At 45.7% G+C, this 22482-nt stretch overlaps 1 protein-coding gene across 1 annotated transcript in view; it reads left to right on the plus strand.

Moving 5' to 3' along the window:
• GTDC1 (glycosyltransferase like domain containing 1) overlaps positions 1-11595 on the plus strand; it is a 159138-nt gene extending 147543 nt beyond the window's left edge. Inside the window, exons 8-10 of the mRNA XM_082484560.1 lie at positions 2222-2292; positions 3032-3123; positions 11169-11595. Of these exons, the coding sequence (XP_082340686.1) occupies positions 2222-2292; positions 3032-3123; positions 11169-11252 (247 nt within the window). The 3' untranslated portion in view covers positions 11253-11595. The remainder of the gene's footprint in view (positions 1-2221; positions 2293-3031; positions 3124-11168) is intronic.
• The last annotated feature ends 10887 nt before the right edge of the window (positions 11596-22482 follow it).

Below are 22482 nucleotides of genomic sequence, written 5' to 3' on the forward strand. Positions count from 1 at the left end.
TTGGAATAAAAAGGTCATTTACTAGCCATTTTAACAATAGATCAATCGGAACTCTATTTATTATTTAACTAGCAGCGCTTAAGGATTGAAATGAAAAAGATCGTCTTTTTGGTGTGATATGATACTTTTCTGGAAGAAGGGCAGAAACGGGTGGAAGTTGCGCAGCTTCTGGGGTCCGGCTGCGGGCTGGAGCCGGCGCCTGTGCCGGGGCTGCTCTGCCCGGTCCCGTTCGGGCCGTAGGGCTCGGCGGCTGCGCGGTGCCGGCTCTGCCGCGAGAGAGACGTCGCGCCGCGGGAAGGACCCGTCAGAAAATGCCCCTCCGCTTTGGTGCGGAAAGGTAGAAAAGGAGCACGCAAAGAAGATCGTTCGCAAATGAGGGAATGCCAAATTTTAATGTTTATCCGGCAAACTACGGGGGCATTAAAGTCTGATTTTACTAATTCGCCATCCTGATAGAGGTTTTTCGTAAGGGGAAATCGCATACTCAGATGATGACTCAGATTGCGTCTTGGCCTGCAGTTTTGTTTTAGGGAGCTGTTCGCCTTTTTTTTTTTTTTTTCCCATGCAGACGATATGATTAAAAAGCAAATATTTTAACATAACTTAGTGATCTGAGCTATTACTGAAATGTCCACAGTTTCACTCTTTTTTTTTTTTCTCCTAGATTAAAGAAAACTTTAAAAATCTATTTGCTTTGACATATGACACAATATTTAAGAACTGAAATCATCAATTAAATCACACATCAGAAACATTTCCCTTTGGTAAAAAATATAGTGCTAGACGATGTACACTTTGAAATTGTTGTTAATGTTTAAAATGCAATCTGAAGTGCATATGTTATTTAAAAAAAAAGCCCACATAAATTACAAATTTTAAAAGTTTATGAAAAAAACCTAGCAATCATTGCTTAGCAAAAGCACGTGCAGAGAAATGTGTATCTTTGGGGGTTGTGGATATGCATAGTTTTCTAGCATGAAAGCTGAATATGTTATTCTTTATTTTATTTTATTTTCCCCTGTTTAAAAATGAGTAGATCTAAAGGCAACACAGTTCCTTCTGGGTGCCTGTAATAAAGTACCAAACCCGATATGCACCCGAAGGGAGCGAAAGCCCTTTGGATTGTCACTGAAAATAGAAAAGGTGAACGTTGACAAGATTTCAGAGATTTTTTTGTTCTGGGGACTGAGGGAAACCGAAGTTAAAAATAAAGCTCTCGTATGGTCAACATGTTGGAGGAAATTCAAAGACTCTCATAAAATAAACATCTTTTAAGAAGTGTTTTGAATTTCACTGTGTAATTTCTGGCCAACAGGAATTACAGTTGTGTCTTTGGAGGGACGTTATGTCAGATCGATGGTCATTATGCAAAACAAATAATAAAGAAATGTGAAAACTTGCTGCCTTTATCCATTCAGTTGTTAAAACGCAAACACGCAGAGGACGGCTTTTCTGCGGATTCGCTACTGGAAAACTTTGCGCCACTGTGTCGCAATTATAAAATATTTGGGTTTGATGCTACAGGAGATATGTAAATTGTTCCTTGAAAAAAAAAAAAAACAATAAAACCCAAGTACAAAGCATCGCACACTTTGGCAAAGGAATCTCCTCGGTAGTTATTAAGAAACACAACCCTTTATGTCCTGAAAAATAAAGGAAAATATCTGAAGCGTGTGCATGAGCTAAAATATCCCAGCCCGAAGCACGCTGCAAGTTGTTCCTAAGCTATATTTAACTGTAACCTTTGGAGTCTGAAAGTCGAAGGAGAATATCTGTTCTGCCAGGTAACGGCGACCGTGCGCATCCCTACGGATCCCGATAGCCGAACCCCCGCGCGGGTGCCCTCGTTTTTTTTCCGCAGCGTTATTAAGGAAAGCCGTCCATACTTCACCATGTTGTTACATGTGTCTGTCTGCTGATTATAAAATGTGTTAAGCAGTATTTAAAAAACAAAAAAATGCAGAGCTGCGCTTTGATTTATTCAGCGAACAAAACATATGCTCGCTGTTCTGTTCTATGTAATTCATATGATCAATAAAATTTTCTTGAAAAAGAGCAACTTTGGCATTTAGGAGGATTATGCAGCCGAAGAAGAAAAAAAAAAAAACCAACTAAATGTTTCGCTCTTGCTATACGTCGTCAACCTCACTGCTCTTGCACCGAAATAAGTTTTTGCCTCGCTAACGTCTGTTTTTCTGTATTTATTGTTTCTGATCCTCAGGGTGGAAGCTGTGCATTGCGGCTGTTACCCGCTGTGTCCCAAAGCCTTGGTGTACCCCGAAATATTTCCAGGTAGCTGCTTCTGCTGCGCGGTCTTCTGGCTGGAACGTAATAACGTGCTTCGTGCGAAAGTACAAAGTTTTGAGAATAAACTTGAGCAAAAGCAATTGTTTATTTGGCAAGCCGACATGTTAGTGTTAAGGAAAATTTTATGTGTTTTAATACATTAGACGAAGTTTATATTTGCCATCTGTTCTTTTAAGATAACACAAAAGCAAGTTTTGAAATAGCATTCTTCATTGTTAGCACACACAACCCGTAATGATAGATTTTTGTTAAAAGGTCAGTGATGCTGCAATGGTTTGCAGATTTTTTTTTGATACAGAGGGAGAAAAAAAAAAAAAAAACCAAAACAAGGAAAAAAAAAAAAAAACAACGAGGCCTGAAAATCACACCAAATTATTTAAACAATTTAATACTTAATAGTATGCAACTGCGGTACAGGATACACACTAATGTAGTACCAGTTCTTTGAAAAATCTCATCACTAAATGTATCACATATGCATTGTGTTACATTAGAATAATGTATTTTAATCACCCAAAGGAGATGTCTAAACAGCACAACTACACAGTCTTATTTAGCATTAAACATCCTTGTGAGCTGAGGTAACCTTATAAAATCATGCTTAAATAATGTAAAACACGAGGCGGCACAGAGCAATATGCATTTTTAATTAGTAAAGTGACTAATATCGAGTGTGTGCTTTGAGGTTTTTGTTTCATTAAAAATGTATCTGTTTTTCCTGCAGCTGAATATCTGTATTCTACACCTGAACAGCTTTTTAAAAGGCTTCAGAATTTCTGCAAGAGACCAGATATTGTAAGGAAACATCTCTATAAGGTAGTTGTTCGGAACAGTTTTACATGATATAATGCCGTATTGAAGTACAAAGGAAAAAAACCCTTAAAAAAAACAACATTTAATTAACATACTAATGTTTAAAGGAAACATGCTAGGGAGGGATATTAGTCGTTACACTAACAAGGATTAATTAAACTGGATGCCAGTTGTATTAACCTAGGTCTTATGAAATACGTGCACTTAATGCATGCTACATGCTTTTTTTTAATTTATTGTTTTCTAAAATGACTGTCCTTTACATTTGGACCCAAGAGGCTTATAAAAATGAACCTGGATTAATGCAACTCATTAGTTTAAAAGGAAAATAAAAGAAAGATCCTACAATTATACTAATGAGGATAAGCCTACCTTCCTATCCTAATTTAATCTTCAGTCCTCAAAAAAATGCAGGTGACAGGTATCAGGTACGATTTCTCTGCCTTTTGCAATTATTCGGATTGTTTTCACAATTAGGATTATTTTAACTCTTTGCTTTTTAAGGAATGTCGAACATAAGAAAAGGGCATCGGAAGCATAATTTGCTGCTATTTATCCCGTCCTATTCTATGCGGTTATTTACGTGGAGAAAGCGCAGTTTCAGTGGCAGAGCCTCCCTTCGAGTTTGGATCGAGTGTTCGGTGCTGAACCGACTTCCACGTTTTTCAGGGGTGTATTTATACTGCTAGGAGTCGCAATTTTTGTTTCTTCGCTTGTTTGTTGTTTTTTGGTTTGTTTTTTTTTTTTAATTAATTACGCGATTGTAGATGAAGCGCTAAATTTTAAATCATTCCGGTGAGGAGCTATTATTACACGATGCTGCTTTTAGGTAAAGAACTGCTGTTTTCTGCACGCTGATGTGTAAACTTGGAACGATTTCTGACTTTTACAGCGCCGGCTGTGCCGTGGGCAGGTTGGAGCCGTGTTACCCCTGCTCGACAAAGGTCTTCCAGGTTGTAAAAAACCCTGAATTCAGCTGAAAAAAAAAAAAAAAAAAAATCCTTAAAAGCTTGGGAGCGCGTAGAAATACTTGTGTTACCCGTGCAAAAAAAGACCAGGCGTGCCGTTAATGAGCAAGTAGAGTAATCTCCTTCTTAATTTGGAGGCTCACGCTGCCGGCAGACCTAACCTCATCTCTCCACCTTCCTCCCTCTGGGGACCGGGACGGGTTGGGTCTTGCTGTGTGGCGTCTGCCTCTCTACCCCCTTTCCCGCACACGTGTAGCGGGAGGAGCCGAGGGCTCAGCCCACGCCTGACTTTTTTTTTTTTCTTTTTTTTTTTTTTCTGACCTAAAAAATAGACGTTTGCATAATGACACATCAAAGATGATGTCGTTTCTGCAGGAAACAGTTAAACTTCAGGACAAAAAAAAAAAGAAAAAGAAAAAAAAAGAAAAAAAAAAAAGGAGAGAACCAAAAATGCAATTTAACACCCAATTTCAAGCTCATTATCTTTCATTGTCTATTAACTTGGCAATGGTTCAGAAGGTAGCTCATAATAGTTTAAAATGCTGACTGAACACTTCCAGTGTTCAGCGTTACTTCTTGAGTCAATAGTATGGTACGGTTATACGTGGTGGCTTCAAAGGGAAAACAGTCCTTAAACGTTTACCTTGACACTTCCCAATGCTTCGAGCTCAGCTCATGGTTGGGTTCACGTGGATCTTCTCGCTCCGGGTGGATCCCCGGCTCCTAAACAGAGCCAAAACCCGCTAAAAATGGGAATAACACTGAAGCGAATACTGATACAAAATAAGACGGGTTTAAAAGGTTTGCACGAGCCCCGTAAGCAAAATGCTAATTTTCTTTTATTATAAAAAAAAAATCCCTTGAGATGATTCGCAGGGGGATGCTGAGGGTGTTTCTCCTACACCTCGTACATGGGCACTATTAACAGCGCAGCCCCGTTCAGACCTTCTCGATGTCTGCAACAGGTAACAACTGAGCTGGATGGGGGATCGCTTTCAAATGAGTAAAGCAGAGCCTAATCCCGAACCTGTGAGCACCAGAGGAAAGATCCCCGTTGTCTTTAATAGGCTTTGGATCAGCTCGGAGAATGCTGTTAGAGTTGTCTTTTTGTACCTACACCCACGTACGCCGAGTCTTCCTTTCGCAGGGAAACTGTCCCCAAAGCCTCCTAGAAGAGCGCGAACGGAGATCTGTGCTGTTGACGTAATTACAGTTGGAACGACGCTGCTTTTTAGGGAGCTGCAGAGAGTGAAATCGTGATGGTTACGCAGCACGTCCCCTGTGTTTTCACTTTTTTGAGATCGTTATAATATTATATGTAAAATAGAAGACTAGAAAAGGGACCCCGGCACAGCGAGGCGTACTAACTAGCGGTTTTTCTTTCGGAAGAAAAGGGGTTTTTTCTTTTCCTGCCGCGCTCCCTGCCTGAAGTTCGTAAAGTAGCTGCGAAGTCTTGAAAGGAAAAATGCTTTAAAAGCAAACAGTGCTTTTCTCGGCTGGTTGGGGATTCTGCTTCGTAGATCGGGAAGGTAGACTCATCGTAGATTCATCAGAAGTACCTTGGCTTATCCTTTGACATATCGTTGGGGTTTTATGACGAAGGATATCCATAATAATTAGACGGCGGTCTAATTAAGCAGGCGGTTTATTCCTTCGGTTGTCCTCAGCGCTTGTGCTGACAAAGTTGGGGGCGAAAAGGGGAGACCCGGCGGCGGGGTGGTCAGGTGAGGGAGCGGGAGGCAGCGAATATCCCGGTGGAAATGCACAGACCGAGACGTTGCGCTGCAGTAGCGTCACTCGACAGAGCAGATTCGTGCTGGCAGGCGGCTTTTTAAAGTGTCCATAATGTGAGCACCTATGGAAACCTTTCCAAGTGACGCATGGCTCCCCCTGCCTATCCTCACAGCACCCAAGGCTCGTTTGCATTTCGACGTTGCCTTCCGCCGGTTATTGCCACAAGATTGAGATGAGTGGAAAGACAAGCCTCGTTGTTTTTTTTTTTATCGATTATTTGTTGTGTTCCAGTTTTACGGAGTCAAACGTTGCTCTCTGGTTCTGGGTGTCGGAGCTTGCCAAAGTAAGAGCCAGAATGAAGCGAGCAACAGCGGGGCGTCCGTCGGAGTACGCCATAGGACCTGTCAGTGTTTGCAAGCTCCCTATCGAGTAGATTTAAAATTTAAAAAAAAAAATATATATAAATAGGGCAAAGCATTTGTTTCTGCATTATTTTCTTTAAGTTTACCTTTCAGTTCCCTCACTTCGGTTTCTTAATTTAAAACAGCATGTATAAAGAGTATACAGTGGAAAGGGACAAGAAGAGTTGCCAAAAGCCAGGCATGGAAGGAGCTGACAACTTTAAATAATCTCTCCCAGCCCTCCCAGCTGAATGAGTGCTGGTTGACATGCTGTCAGCTTCAGTTCCTACAGAAAAAAAAAAAAAAAAAAAAAAAACCTACTCCCGCTCGTGCTTGTTTAACGGAGAAAAGAATTTGGCCCACTTTCTGACATTCATCTTCTCATTTCCATCACACTACAGAAGCTCACCTGCCTATGAAAAGACACATGGCGCGATTTTTTTTTTTCTTTCTTACACCACTGTAGAAGGAAGCCTGCTGAATTCAAAGGCACTAAACTGCTGTAAAATCAAATTAAGATCCCAGTTAGACCGTAGACATCTGAATTGTTTCCAGTCTCAGGATTTGGCTGCGTAGGGCAGTTCGAACAAAACTTTCTTTTTTTTTTTTTTTTTCCTCCTCTTTTTCGCCGTGATTTGAGACAAAACGGTATCTTTGGTATTTCAGGTAAACATGTAGGAGGGAAAACCGCTCCTGATCCAGCTTTAATGTTTAGGCACAGCTAAGAAAGCAGCAGGAGGAATTCTCAGCCTAAGCATACGGGGCGCTGGACACATGAGGATGCGGGAGAGCCCCGTGCCAGATGTCCCATCAGCCACCCAGCCCTGTTGCAAGGAGCGGGAGTCGTTCCTAGTTCTTGTACAGGCCGTGTAAGAGCCGGGGACGATGCCTCTGCCCTTATCCTTGTCCACTGCCCAGCAAAACTCGACGAAAAATTCATTTTTCCATAAGGATGCTGACTGCCACTCAGGATCAGCACACCGTGTGTTTAATCCCATAGTGGTGAGCATCAGATATTTGGGAGAAGGCTGACACAGGTAGAAACAGGGTATTAAAAGTCTTTTCTTGGTCTTTCAGAGGTTGGGCCTAACCCTGGACTTGAAAATTTTATCATCTTCCATCATCTTCTCGCAGTATTAAGTATTGCCATGAGGATAACAGTTCTCCATTTGGCATTCAGGCCCTTGGAAACCCCTGGTTTTGTCTTTCATGGCCTCCTAGAGCAAAGCAGTTCATCGTATGTTTATAGACGGCGTTAAAAGCATTTCCTTCAGTTGGCGCAGGGTTTCCCCACCTTCAGTTGCGTTGAGTGTCTTGTTCTGGAGTTGTTCGCCTGGAAGCAGAAGCTCCCCATCCATCTTTTTTCGTACCGTTCGTTATTTTATAAACATTTGTCACACACTTAGAGTATCCCGGTCTTTTCAGTCTCTCCTTGTGAACGTTATTCTGTGTTTATACTCTTGTCTCCCATCATTCAAACCATCTTGACGCTTGAGAGCTGGTTTTGTGCTGGTGCGATCATTGCTTTAGAGAGTATTCTGGGCCACGCCATCAGTTTATGTGATGTGTTGTACTCTGATAATTTTCAACCTGTTCCTTATGGAGCCAACCATACCGTTTACTTTTTAATGGTGAATGTATATTGAGCAGATGTTTGCTTACAGTCTTCTCCAGATCTTTTGTCCTGAGCTGATCAAGTTAATTTAGAGCTTTATAGGGTATGCAAACGCTACCAATATTTCCATCCGTCCTGCTGGCTTTCCGTTCGACAGCAGAACGTGTTTGCAGAGAGAAAAAGAAGGCATTGTATTGAATTTGTGCTTCTACCACAAGTGGGAAACTTGGATTTGCCTCTTGAGATGCGTGGTTTCCAGTGAGCGGCATTTAAAATGGTTTCAGAGGTGGTCTGGATCTGCTTCTCAGAGCTTGTACGGGAAGGTTATAGCAGCCTCGGAACTCTGGAGCGCAGCATGGTGTGTCCGTGGTGTCCCGTCTCGGTGTCAGTGCTTAGGCATGGGCTCCTAAGTAAAATGCGTATAACGTAAGAATTTCTTATGTGCAAGAAAACGTCGGTTACTTGTTTAGAAGATAGAGTCATAGAGGAATTAAGGAAGGTACCTCTGGTCAGCCTCTGCTCAAAGGCGGGCCAGCTTCAAAGTAGGATCTAACTTCAGAGTTGGATTAAGTTGCTCAGGGTCGCGTCCAGGTTAGACTGAAGTTGTGACATTTTTCATTCCCGTAGGTTCAGCTGATATAGGTGAAATCCAGCCAGTTTAGGAGGTTCGCACGGGTGGGAAGATCTGCTGGGCTGTGGGATACAATTTAAGCATTTTGGATCAACCTTAGGTCTCCAAGCAGCGTGCAGATCTGGAAGCAGCTGTGGTAGAGCGAGGTCCGCGAGCTAACGTGGATCCTCACTGTGGAAGAAACGAGCTAGCAGGTACGCTGTTGAACGTGCCTGCTAGGTCATTCTGGGATCCAGCCACACATTTATAGACATAAAAGTACGCATATACATATATGTATGTACGTGTCCTGCATCTGAACTTCTCCCAGGCCTTGCCTTGCTCTTGGCTCTCTGAGGTACAGAATCACAGGATCCCAGACTGGTCAGGGTTGGAAGAGACCGCTGGAGCTCCCCCAGTCCCACCCCCTCCCAGAGGAGGGGCACCTCCAGCAGTGGCACAGGACACGTCCAGGTGGGTTTGGAATGGCTCCAGAGTGGGAGACTCCCCCCCTCTCTGGGCAGCTGTGCCAGTGCTCTGCTGCCCGCACAGGAGAGAAGTCCCTCCTCACGTTTAGATGGAACTTCCTATGGTCACATTTGTGCCCGTTTGTGCCCGTTTGTGCCCGTTTGTGCTCTTCTCCTGTCACTGGGCACCACTGAACAAAGACTGTTCCCATCCCCCCGGCACTCTCCCTTTAAGGTTTTATGAGCATTGATAAGATCCCCCCTCAGTCTTCTCTTCTCCAGACTAGAAAGCCCCACGTCCCTCAGCCTTTTGAGAACATATCTAGGAGATTTCAGCTCCAAAAATGTTGATGTCTAGCTCGTGGCAGTTGGCTGCGCTTGTAGAGCAGGACGAGAGCGTTCGTTAAGAAAGCAGTTACGTGCGCATCTTTCGGCGTAAACACCGGGACTTTGAACTTTTTATTATGACAATGTTAGATAGCTTCCAGTTTAATTTCAGAAAGCAAATGAGAACTGGCAGATGAACCACAGCTGCTGCAAAATGGTAGATGGAGGAATGGGTCAAAGGAAATCACAGTTCACAGTATCACAGTATGCTAGGGATTGGAAGGGACCTCAAAAGATCATCTAGTCCAATCCCCCTGTCGGAGCAGGAACACCTAGACGAGGTTGCACAGGAAGGCGTCCAGGCGAGTTTTGAATGTCTCCAGAGAAGGAGACTCCACAACCTCCCTGGGCAGCCTGTTCCAGTGCTCTGTCACCCTCACTGAGAAGAAGTTTCTTCTCAAATTTAAGTGGAACCTCTTGTGTTCCAGCTTGAATCCATTATATGATGGACTTCGACAGAAAAGTTGCAAGAAGCATGAAAACTCCTTTTTTTGGGGGGGGGGGGGGGGGGTAAAGTGTATTCAAATTGCCTTGAGCAAGAACACCTGAAACTGTTTTCCTATTGTAGTTGGTCAGTGTGTTGTGAACCATCCTATCCAGGGTACCCACCAGCGTATCTTGCAGAGATTCGCCTCCAACATTTGGTGTTTAAAGTCGTTTTTGTTTAAAGACAGAAAGAATGAAACGAGTTTTAACAGGCCGACAGAAGGAACTGCAGAACCGCACCAGTTTGTTCAGGGAAATGCTGTTACTCTACTGGGGAGCGCTATATAGCTCTGACTCGGGCCTCGCAGCGCACCCACATCGTGGAAACCAGCGCTGTCTTCTGACGGTGGCTTCCAAAGGTGCTCGGAGTGTGAAAGCTGAGCTCCAAAAGTAATTAATACAACCTGCTTTCCACCTTGATTCTTCCCCAATACCCGCGAACAGAGGGAAGGAGCTGGGTCACAGAGTAAAGCTGACCCGACACAAATTAGCCCTGTAAATCACTCTGCTGCCTTGCCTGCCAAATCTCAGGTTTTGTGCTGAATAATAGCCTCTAATTCTTCATTTTGTTAAGGTGACTTTTTAAAAAGTGCATAAAATGTATGCCAAATCCGTAGTGTCTGCTTGAACTCCACCTGTGCCGAAACAGCAGGTCTGAATGGATGAACAGTCCTTATTAAGTTCTACAGGTTAACTCTGAAGTCTAATGATGGCAGAGTAGATACGAATTACTTCAGCTCTGACCTTAGAACGCAAGAAACAAAAAAAGTTGATTTTATCCTAAAGAATATTGTACTGCTACTGACGGCTTAATATGCCGCCTGTTCTTCACGGGGAGATCTTGCTTTATGTGAAAACTTTGCTTCTCCTGATGAGTCTTCTCTCTGCGTGTTTGGGAACTGTTGATTGAATTCCTTGAAAAAATCGAATGCCCAGCGCTTTGCAGAGTTATCACCCCCCCCAAAAAAAAGGAGTTGAATTTATTCTCTCCAAAGTTACTCTAAAATAAGGCCCAGAAGCCAGACGGATGATGGCCAGGCAGGAGAATTACACCCTCACTCCTGCAGGTTCTCGGTTCCGCTGAGGGTGAGTGGGGCAGGTCGGTCCCCACAGGTGCTCAGTCCTTGGTGTGTCCACCGAGACCACCAGTAAAGCAGACAGACCTTTGATGGTGGAGCCGACACCCTGGGGCTGCCTTACCTATCTTAAAACCAAATAAATAATAAATAAACGCCGAATTCACCCCGTTCCCGAATGACGCTGCAGAAGCGTTCCCCGCGGAGCGTTTGGGCAGCGCCCCTTCCCGCGCGAGCGACGTCCCTGGCGGGCGCCGGCATCTCAGGTGGCTTCGCGCGCTCTTCTCCTCTTGCTTCCTCCTAGGGCGAGACGGCCGGCTTTTCCTGGGCAGCGCTCGGCGGCAAATTCAGGTCCCTGCTCGCAGCAGAACCGAGGGAAGATTTGTGACAGATGGGGCTAAGTCACAAACTTGCAGCCTCAGGCGGAATTGTGGAAGTTTCCAGAGTGTGCCCATATTTACCTGATCAGAGAGAAAAGAAAATCTGCAGAGGAAGCCGAGCCTGGCTGCTTGTCATAGCTGACACAGAGCCATCTGCCACAAACCTGTGGCGGCTTCAGATCTCCAATCCCTGCCACCACCCCAGCTCAAATTAAATACAGATTCTTAGAGACGTTATGATGGTTACACATGTCCTCGGCATCACATGCAGGAGACTGTTCAAAAAAAAATATGTGGCCTGTTGTATAACCGCACTCATGTATCCCATATGTGGTGCCACATTGAATTTCCGGTTGAATCTGTTTTTATCCTTTGTACTGGATGACATGGTGCCTGAATTCTTTCTTTTCGCCGCCACGATGGCAGCCAAGCTGCAGCTTCAAACGCTCGCGCTTGGCTGGGTTTCTACCTAGGTTGCCAGGTTATCATTGGAGCCTTATTGTGTCCTCAAAGGGCCACAGGGCCTGAAAGGAGGATCCGAACGCCGCCGGACTAATTGGGCAGCCATCTCCGGCTCCTTGGGAGGCAAAGGGCTGCTTTAGCACTTTTCTCCTCTTTTTCCTCCCCCCCCCCCCCAAATTAATGACTCTCTGGCACGGGGGTTTTTAAGTGAAGGTATTAATAAGGGGTCTGGCAGGTAATCCCATGATTCGCGGAGTTACATTTGCATTTAATTAATCTTAAAGAAAGCTGCAAGATAAACAGCTGTAATTCAAACTAGCATGGGAAATATGCTACATGGTGCCATCTATCCGATAAAATGAAAGCCGAGACACTTGTTTTATTTCTCTCAAGGATGGGGAACACGCAGATAACGCTCAGAATACTTCCAATAAAAACCAGTAGTTTAAATGTAACGGCAGTTCATCAGGAATCTTTGCATCCAGTTACGAATACAGTCTTTTAAAGATAAATCACTTATGATTCCAGCAGTCAAGCCGCTATATTTGTTGATGTAAAATGTTTTGAAGATGTAGATTGTACAATAAATTTTTAATAAAGTGCCCACTGCAATTTTTAATTAGCATATCTCATTCATGTATAAGTGTGTACATCTATCTGTGTGTTTATCACTGCGCGTATCCTTGTGTCAGAGTCAATGAATGCAATTGTGTCTTTATCTGATGAAGTACAATCTGTTTTGCGAGTGATAATAAAACGTTACGACAATCCCAAGATTTTCAGCTCCGCTCTGGGAAGAAGCCAGAAGAGGACCCTGGGTAAGGCGTTACGATGTGAAGCCCGCTAAGACCTCTCTTTGCGGACAGGTATGGTCCTCGCCCCGTGCCGGCAGGTTGTCACCCGGCAGCAGACATCAGCATCTGTCCTTTGCCCCAGCACCGTCCACAGCAGGTGAAAGGTGCGCGGACTCGTCCCGCTCCCCACACGTGCCTTCTGATGCCTCCAAGATGCTGAACTGCCCTTTTTCAGTGCGAGCGAGAGCATGTGGTGCCTCTCTTTAAAATGACTCCGTTGAGCAATGGGAAAACCCAAGGGAGACCCAACGGGAAGCGTTCGGGTATTTTCCGAGCAGTGCCGAGTTGCAATTTTGAGGTAATCATGTGTCTTGTACGCAGCTTCCTCCTCATTTCTGCTCGACCAAAGCCCAACTTGGGTCCGGGCATTTAATGTGGTTGAGTAGAAGTGGTCTTCTCCAGAGAGCGTGCGTAGGTGCAGTAGCCATACTTGGTAGAGCCAAGTTAGAGGGCTACCTTGTGCTTCTTACCGGAGTGTATCATAGATGTTCACTAATGTTATCACACCTTCTACAGACAAGAGCAAATTTTTATTGGTTTTACTGGTGGGGAAACTGAGGCATGGTACAATTAAAGCAAATCGATTCAAGTTTCACAGTGAGTCATTCTCCAAACCAATGAAAGGGAAAGAGGAGATGGTGTCACGTCGTGCTAGGGCTTGTGGCGAGCGGGCTCCATACACCAAAGCTCTGTGGTTTCGAGTTGAAGACTCCTGCTGCCCTCGGTGCCCAGGGCCGACAGAGGTCTCACGGAGCTCCTTGGCGAGGTGATGCTCTGCCTTGGTTTACTTACTCATCAGTGAGACTTCAACCAGACCCAGCTCAGCCTGGTAAGTGAGGCTTCATCTTGATGGAAAATTTTCCTTCTGAGTTACGAACCCTTGTGAATAATGTTTTATAGTAGAAACACTGGGAGAGCTCTAATTGCAGGGTGATAAATAGCAATGCTGCGTTGTCTTCTGCTATTTCTTCACGTTCTCAGCGAAGATATGCCGCTGCCGTAGAGCAAGGCTGAACGTGTTTTTCCCTGTGAGGGTGGTGAGGTACTGGCCCAGGTTGCCCAGAGAGGTTGTTGAGGCCCCATCCCTGGAGGTGTTCAAGGCCAGGCTGGACATGGTCCTGGGCAACCTGGTCTGGTGGGAGGTGTCCCTGCCTATGGCAGGGGGTTTGGAACTCAATGATCTTCAAGGTCCTTTCCAACCTAAACCATTCTATGTCCTTACAGCATCTCCTAGGACCTTCAGGTTGGCTTCGTGCCAAGGGCCACCCCGGCCTCTTTCGAGGTCCATCGGTCAAGAGGGTGAGGTAGGACTTCCAGGTAGTGGGAGGCGATAGTTCCCCCCGAGGCGGTGTTCCCCCCACCGGCCCGCCAGAGACTGAGACAACCTGAGGAATTTTGCCTGGTGGTTTCTGAAGTTCAAACGAGACAGCCGCTCCCGCGCTGCTTCGTTTGAAGCCTTCGCTTCAGAAGGTCAGTGAGACACATTGGGATCTCGGTCCCGTTGTTCCTACACACATGAGTAAGCGGTGAATGGGAGACCTAATCTTAGGAGTGAAACGGCAGCATTAGCCCTTGACGTACTTTCATATTTATTGATGCGTCACCTGCATTGACACGGCAACTGGAAGCGCTTTGGTACAAGTTTCGGTGCGGGGTTAAAGCCGAATGGGTCTTCCCGACTCCTGCCAGCCTCTCCCGGCAGCGCTCCGCTCCGACCAGACAGCTCCTCGCCTCCTGCATCAATAACGGGCCAGGCACCTAATCCCACAATCCTTTCGTCTTAGTATTCGAGATCACAGGAAACACAGGTTTATTCCACATGAGAATTGTCTTTCCCCGCATAATAGAAAAGAAAATCCTAAAATAACTTAGGGAATTCTGCAGCAAGGCGGTTTCCAGCGTTCCCAGCCCCGCGCCGGCCGTGCTGCAGACCGCCTTCCATCCGCGTTTGCAGCGCCGAGACCTCTGCCATCCGCTCGAAGCTGTTCTGAATTAGGAGGTTAGATTTTTTTCTAATTGCGTTTTTAAAGACCGAGCCAGCGGCTCATTAGAAATCACGGAGCGAATTCTGCTTCTCTGTTACACCAGTGTAAACCTTGAATGAATTTCTATCAGGATAACTGGGAGGGGAGAACGTACCTCCCATATTGTTCCTCCGATTATTGAAAGTTAAAGGGCCTTGAAAATTAAATTCACCTTTCCCCGCTCAAGCTGTTTACTCTTTATTTTTTATTCCAGTCAGGACAGTTGAAAAGAATTAGTCAGTCTCATTTCTGTTCATAGTCACTTTTAAGTTTGGTTCTCATGTACTAGCCCAAGACTAGTTTGTGTGGAAAAGACTGGAGGGCATTTTCTTTCAAACAAATTGTTTTCATGGGAATAATTTCCTAGGGAATTATATTAAAACCTTTCCATGAATCCTTGATTTTGAAAAAAAAAAAATAAAATTTTCCTCTTATATATATATATATCTCCTTGATTTGGGGGACTTTGCAATTCTTTATTTGCCGATATAAATGAGCACCTTAATGAACGTCCTAGAGAATTCTACCCTCTAATAGGCTAACCTTATTTAACTGAAATACTTTTTAAACGATTCCGCCTGGTAAGCGAGGCTTCGTCTTGAAGGAAAATTTCGCCTCTGAGTTATGAACCCGTGCAAATAAGGTTTTATAATAGAAACACTGTCAGAACTTTAATTATAGGGTAATAAATAGCAATGCTGCATTATCTTCTGATATTTTCTTTACATCCTTAGCGAATATACACAGCTGTTGCTGCAAACTGATAATCGAGTGCTGTATAACTCTGCTACAACTTCTCACCCGCCCTCCGGGGAAGAAGCAGCAGCAGCCGCAGCGGTGGCGGGGGCTTCACCGGGAGGAGATGCCGGGATGCGGCCACTGGAGCTCCGGGATGCGGATGGGATGCGGCCGCTGGAGCTCCGGGATGCGGTTGATGGAACTCCGGGATGCGGGAGTTACCCGGAGCGCATCTAACCGGGGGTCCTGGAGGGGGGGAGTGGGAGGTTGGTACCCAATATCCCACCCAGGGAAAAGGTTTTTCCCATCCCGGCGAGGCCGAAGGGATGGAGGGGGGTGGGGGGTGGGGGCAGAGAAGGGAGCGCAGGGTTAAACGAGGCCAATGGCAGCTGAAGGAAAAACGGGCATAGCGGTAACGCGACTGATGCTAAAGGCGAGGAGGGCGCAGCGGAGGCGCCGGAGGGAGGGGGCGGCCCCGCGGTGCGCTCCGCGCCTCCTCCGCGCAGCACCGCGGGCGGGAGCGGAGCCCGGCGCGCCTTCCCCCGCCGTTCTGCGCATGGCTCCGCGGCCGGCGGGGCTCCCCCAGCCGCCGGATACCCAATAATATCCGTTTATTACCGACATTACTGATGGCAAAAAGGTTATTTCGAAAAGAAGATTCTTTCGTAGCGGCAAAGAGAAAGAGGCACACGCGCGCACGCACCCCCCCTCCCCCCATCCCCCGCGGTGGCCTTTCCGCGGGTGCGGAGGGGCTGCGCGGGGGTGGGCAGCTTTCCCCCTCCCCCTCAGCCTTGCCTGAGCATCTCTCCTACAGTTTGGGTGTCTGCGCTCCAAAAAAAAAAAAAAAAATAAAAAAAAACAAAAACAAAAAAAAAAAACAACCAACCCCAAATCCCCCCAAAAACCCCAACCAAACAAAAAATACCCCCAAACCCCGCAAGCAAAGGCAGGGAAGGAGCGGGGCGGTGAGGAGGAATGGGAGGGCGGCGTGCTCGGGGCTTAACCCTTGGAGCTTTGAAGGCAAAACAAGGAAATACGTTGGGAAGGCATGTCTGTAAACAATGATAATTAGCCTTTTCAAAAATCATAACACTGATTAAAATCTCCGGCTCATTATTTATTCATCACAGAACCTCTTCGCAGACCTGGGAATAGTGATTAAAACCGAAGTGCCGCTCCATCTCGCCCGGCTCGAGAGGCGCCTAAAAAGGGGTTAAAACGGAAAGGAAAGAGGAAACCAAGCAAACAGAATTCTTCTTTTAAGAACCAATACTTTCTTCTTCCCTTCCTGGCAGGAATACTCCCATTCCCCCAAATTTTGGTATTATGAAAATGTTTCTCATACTAAGTACAAGTGTTAGACTGAATCCAGTTGGTACTAAAATTGCAAACACACTTTCACTCCTAGAAAAGCCAAGAGAAAGGAACTTCTTTTAACTCCATAATAGCAGGTTACGTGGTAAATGAACAACTGATGGTCAACCGGCCAATTATGGTATAAATATCCGTTGTTTACAGTGAGGTGTTAAATGAGCCTTTCGAGCACAAAGGATCAGACTGTCTAAGCTACAATTTGTGCTTCATCCCATTATGCCTCCCCGAAAAAGGCCCGTGCCGCTGTAGGTAATGTGCGCGCGGAACATATTTCTTTCTGTTGATTTTAGTTTGCTTTAATTCAATACACACTCTTGTTTACTTTTTAAAATTTAAATAAATGTCAGCATTGTATAATTTCTATGTTAACAAAGCAGTGAGCAAAATCCCTTGTATGTTTATAAAATATTATTGTTTAATTCACATAGTTTAGGAATTCCAAATGTTGAGAATAGGAAGGAGGCCAAATACCATCTGTTTATAACTATGATGCATCATCATATGTGTACTTTAAAAAAGAAGGAGAAGAAAAAACGCTTGGTCCATCATGCCACTGTTCTATCTGTTAGGAATACGGGGAGGATTTCAACTGGCTCTGTGCAATTTGCAGGAGATTTTAGGGCGGTTTAATTCTGAGCGGGGACGTTTCAGGAGTTGCTCCCGTCTGCGTTCCTGTCGGAAGAGCGGCGTGAAATACTCACGTGCCCCAGCCACCGCGGGCACGAATTCGCTCACCTTCTCCCAGCCTCAGTATTCCCCCCTTCTAGGCACCAAGAAATAAAAACAGGAAGGTTTTTTTTATAAACTCCGTATAGATTTGTGGGTGGGGGTGGTGTATGCATTTGGGGGTTCATTTTCAAGTGATTCCTACAGTCACGTTCCTGGATTTTTAAGGACAGGGAAAAAAAAAAAAAAAAAAAAAAAAAAGATATTTTGTAGCCTGTCTTGCAAAACACAGGCTTTGCACCATCATTCAGCTGATTCTGCAAATGTTTTTTTTTTTTAAAAAAAACAAACCAACAACCCTCTCTGTCAAATGTTCGTCGTTTTGGGTCCAAGTTAAAATAGGTCCTCGTTAAAAATAATGCATTCCATACTACTGAGTTGTACGTAATGTGCATTTTAAAGAGAAGGTAGTCTGCAGGCTTAAAAACAAAGAGAGTGTCTCAAAGTTAAGTAGATAAGAAGATTTTTTTTTTTTTTTTCCAAACCCGAGTTAATTAGCTAGGACGTCAAGCCTCATAGATGTCTCCCCACCTTTCAAGGGCTTGAAGAATCCCCAGTAAATGTACTTAAACTTCCTAGCGAGGGCCAGCGAGATGAATGCGGAGATTAGGGCGAGCATTACCGCGCCTTCTCAGTGCATCCCAGCTGCAGTTCGTCCTACTATTGATAATGATGCTTGGAGTTACTGAGGTGGTTTCTGAAACTCACATATGGGGTCCTTTCCCCAAGGATGAGGAATAATAGCGGCACTCAGGTGGTACGGGGAGGGTAAGAACAGATTTGCAGTTCTCTTTGCCTGGTGCGTGGTGGCTTTTTTTGGTTGCGCCGATTTAATAAGCGGAGAGGTACGTTCAGGACAAGGGCTGTAATTCTCTGATAGCGGTGGGAGTTTTGCGCTTTGCGTTGGCGAACGGGGAGGGGGGAGGGAAAAGAAAAAAAGCACAGGTGAAGGGAAAAACGTCGGGGCTTGCTGGAACCCAGCCCTGGCAGAGCGCTGGTGCAGTGCGAAACGTTTTGTGGCCAAACTCGTAGCAATTTCTGTAAGACCACAATTTAGCAGACTGTACGCTGCGCTGAAATGCCTGGGACTTTGTTTTTGAACTTCTTCCTTTCTCCTGTTACATTTAACGTGCAGCATCTTGAATTACTTAGCTGCACCCAGATAGAGAGTTACAGCTTCTTTAGCTCTATGCGCTGCGCTGAGCTGTTACCGCTAAAAACTGCCCGTCAGAGCGTGAGAGCCCTTTCCGGCCCTTCCCTGTATGGTTTCCATCACAAGTCAGTCTTTCAGGTACCACTGTGAGGCAGTTTACTATCTCGAAAGATTTTATTCATTTATTTTTTTTAATTTAATTAGAAAAAGGAAATGCCTCGCACACCTTTCTTAAGTAGCCTTTGTGGCGCCGGTTCCACCACCAGAGACAATTTGCTGCCGTGCGATGTGTTTGATCCGCTCAGGCCCACGCTACAGGAGCGGAAAGCGGGACAAAAGACAACCTTCTGTCGCCGCGAGTTTGCAAAAATTCATACGTGTGAAATATATACAATCCCCCCCCCCCAAAAAAAAACCCAACCCCAAAACGCCCTGGTGTTCTGCGCCAGGTTCGGATAGTCGGGCACGCATTCCTGCATATTGCTTCGTATTTTCCACGGCTACGCGATCCTCGGTCTCCCAAGCGGAGATAGCTATCAAGGGGGCAGGTTGTCCAATTATGATGTGCACACCTGTCCACCAGGAACTGTATGGGACCCGCGTACTCATTTATCACTTTGTTCTTACGTGCTGGAGTACTTTTACGAGATACACTGATAGAAGCGGTTTCGAAGGTCGCTAGATACCGTCTTCATCGCGTGCTTGGCTTCATGCGGTTCCTGGGCGCTGGAGGAGGGTCGGTGCAGAGAGAGGGGGGTTTGGAGTCTCACCCGAGAGTACGTTCTCTATAAAGAGCTGTGGCTGAGGGTATGTCCCCCCGCGAGGCAGTGGGCACATCTGCTCTACCCTTCGGACCTCCAGGTGGGCGCCCACCGCTGCCCGAATTGGAGCCAACAGCTTTTCCTCCGGCAGCCGCGTGTCCCGCTCCCCTGTCCGAGGGGGGCTGCGTTTGCAAAGAAAACGCACGGCAGGCGTAAGGCGGGCGGTGATTCACGGGGAAAACGCATTGCCCCGGTGCATCGCGCTAACTTCTAATACCCTTCTGGGGTGCAAACACCCCGCGTCCCCTCTAGCAGTGGGAGCTGAGGGCATTCATCATCCCGCAAGCTCCCGGGCATTAACATTTAACCATCCTATAATTTGGTTTTTAAGTGAAAGCGGGGAGATTAATAAACTTAATCTAGCATTCACACAGATTTGAGGACAGCTGACCTCTGCCCTCTAGAGACCCAGGCTCATTTAAGAATCTGCATCTGAGAGAGCCCCTACAGTTGTAATGTGGCAGCGAGTCCTGTCCCCCGTGGGCTGCAGCCTATATCACCCTCCACGTCTGCAGCGGGAGCAGCGGTGACGAGGAATTTGTTTCTTTTATTTATGTCTCCCGCCTCTAAAAGGGTCAGTGTTAGCAAACACAGCTCCCTCCTGCAAGATAGCAGGCTGGAGCAGCTCTCCCGGGCGGGAACCAGAGCAAAAGTAAAATCTTGGTTGGGGGAAAAAAAAAAAAAAAAAAAAATAGAATGTTCCATCTCACAATTTGTTTGCATTTGGGAAAGAAAAAAAAAAAAAAATCCAAGCAGGGAAGAAAAAATCAAAATGTCACATCTCTGTTTTGGGGCCCGGGTTTGCAAGTTTGGGTACTATCCGATAAAAATCCCCAAATCAGCAAAGCCTTTCATGGTGAAGCATTCAGCCAACGGGAAGTGCTGCCTCGAACTGCAGAGCTTTATGTATGGATTTCTTCGCCCGTTTCCCGTCGTACAATTCTTTGGAAAAAATTTGGATAGGAGTCGTTTGTCAATGCTATTAATAGATATGTTTAATGCAGAAGTGTGCAATGTGATGAACAGCCTTGGCAGGAACCATATCCAGCCTGATTGTATTGTAATACTGTTTGATGCAGCAGTATGTTTGATCAGTTACAAGTGATGAGTATCATATCACATCAAACAATTTAATACAGTCTCATTGTATGGAATTATGGCTGCTGTCAATCAGCGTGTGGCCTATTCCTCACAGATCTGTCTTTGGGAGCCGGAATACAATGGTAGCTACGTATGCATTAATAAATAAAGTGCTGCTGAAATTCCACACAGACCTGTTGAGATTTTTGTTTCTCTTTCATGGCCTTTTTTATTTTCATCCTTTAATTTTTAATTGTTCTTCCCCCACCCCCCACCCCCTTCCCCCTCTTCTCTCTTCTTTTTCAACGCGGCGTGGAGGCGAGTTCACCCGGTCAATGGGCGTACCGGCGCGCTTCGAAGGGTGCTCGGAAAACATCTAGCAAAGCTCTGCGAGAGCGGTGAATTTTGGGTTTTTTGGCGAATAAATGCGCTGAACTTGTTTTCTGCTGAAGCTTCACAGAGCCTCTTTTCTTGGCTTCCTCAGGGGGAGGAGAGGCTACCTATTAAAAATGCATATGTTTTGTCTTACTGCTTGGCGCACCTCACTTGATAACCCCCTACTTTGATTTGGGGATGGCACTCTTTGAACTTAAAGTCTCTTCCTTAGGACTGATATATTCAAGGTGCTGGAGGGGAAGCCTATGTCAGATGAAAGATGCGTATGTAAATAACGGTATAGAGGTGGGGTTTAAGGCATTACCCATTTTCCTATCGGTTTCAGACATATGCTCCTCTGATGCCGGCTCGTCTCGCAGAAGCTTGAAGTCCCTACTGCAGCGTATGATTTTTAATGAAGTCATACTCTGCTGCCTACAAATACGGGGTCGCGCTACGCTCGTACGGGAGCAGTGATTTCAGTAATGTCGCTTATTGTGGTCAAAGAGGGCAGAAGATTGCCTTTTTGCATTGTGTGGCTCTGGGGTTTTGGAGCCGGCACAGACAAATTGATTACATTGCAGTGGGCCAGGCGGCCGGAGAATAGAGGTGTCACGCTGAAAAGCCAAATTTCAGCAGCTGATTAATCAATGTAACGACTGTAAGTTTTTCCACCTCTTGCTACGGTCTCAGCCTGCAAATCTAAATAACGTCGGTACTTGAAAGGAAAGCCTCGGCAGAAATTTTTGTAGGTACAAACGGAAGCGGTCGCTGACTTAATAAATGACACGTTTCCTTCTACGTAGCAAATTATCCCGGGGGTTGAAACAAAGCGTGGTTAGAGATAGGGACAGAAATAAGGATACCCGCATTTAAGAAACATTTCTAGTTGACTTCGGAGGCGGTGACCGAGTTTGAGCCCTGCTCTAGTCTGGAGGGGTTTCCGTCGCACGGCTTCCCCAGCACGCCGAAAACTGCGGTGACCCGTCGCAACGGAGGACTTAGAGCGATGAGGGCAGCGGAGCGAGTCCGGAGGAAGCTTAGCCTTTATGTAACTCGAACAACCTGAGCTCGCAGGCATCCTTATAAAGCAAATAAATAAAGACCCGGCTTGCTCCTGTAATATCATCCACCTGATAATTCCTGAGCGCTGCTCAGCCAGGTATTTCCTCTGCCTTGTAATCCAAGCAAGACAGACAAGACCCCATATGCTCCGCTTTCCGTATGGGAATAGCTTGTCCTGTTACCCGTGTCATTCTGGAATCTTACGATTTTTACGGACTACAAATTGGCCGCGATTATACCCTCCTCTTGCAAATGAATCTGATTAATTCAGAGCCAAAGCGCTCCGTGGTGTCTGATAGCCTGGGTCTTTTACGGTGCAAGGTGTTGTAAAGACGGCAAGTATAAAATAATATTTCTAAGTGGCCTTACAGCTAAATTATTTGTCTTCAGCCCTGGCTCGTTACGTAGCTGCTAATGGTACTCCAGAATCATGCAGCACCTGAAGTGGAGCGTGTCCTACCCCGGTTTATCGCATGTCTGGCATTAATTGGCGATGGCTCCGTCTGAGACCGTGATCCAGTCAAATCCTGTAGGCCACGCAGGTCTGGACGGTATTTAGATCAGAA

Source organism: Vanellus vanellus, assembly GCF_965231255.1.
Source record: "Vanellus vanellus genome assembly, chromosome: 5".
NCBI classification, from domain to species: domain Eukaryota; kingdom Metazoa; phylum Chordata; class Aves; order Charadriiformes; family Charadriidae; genus Vanellus; species Vanellus vanellus.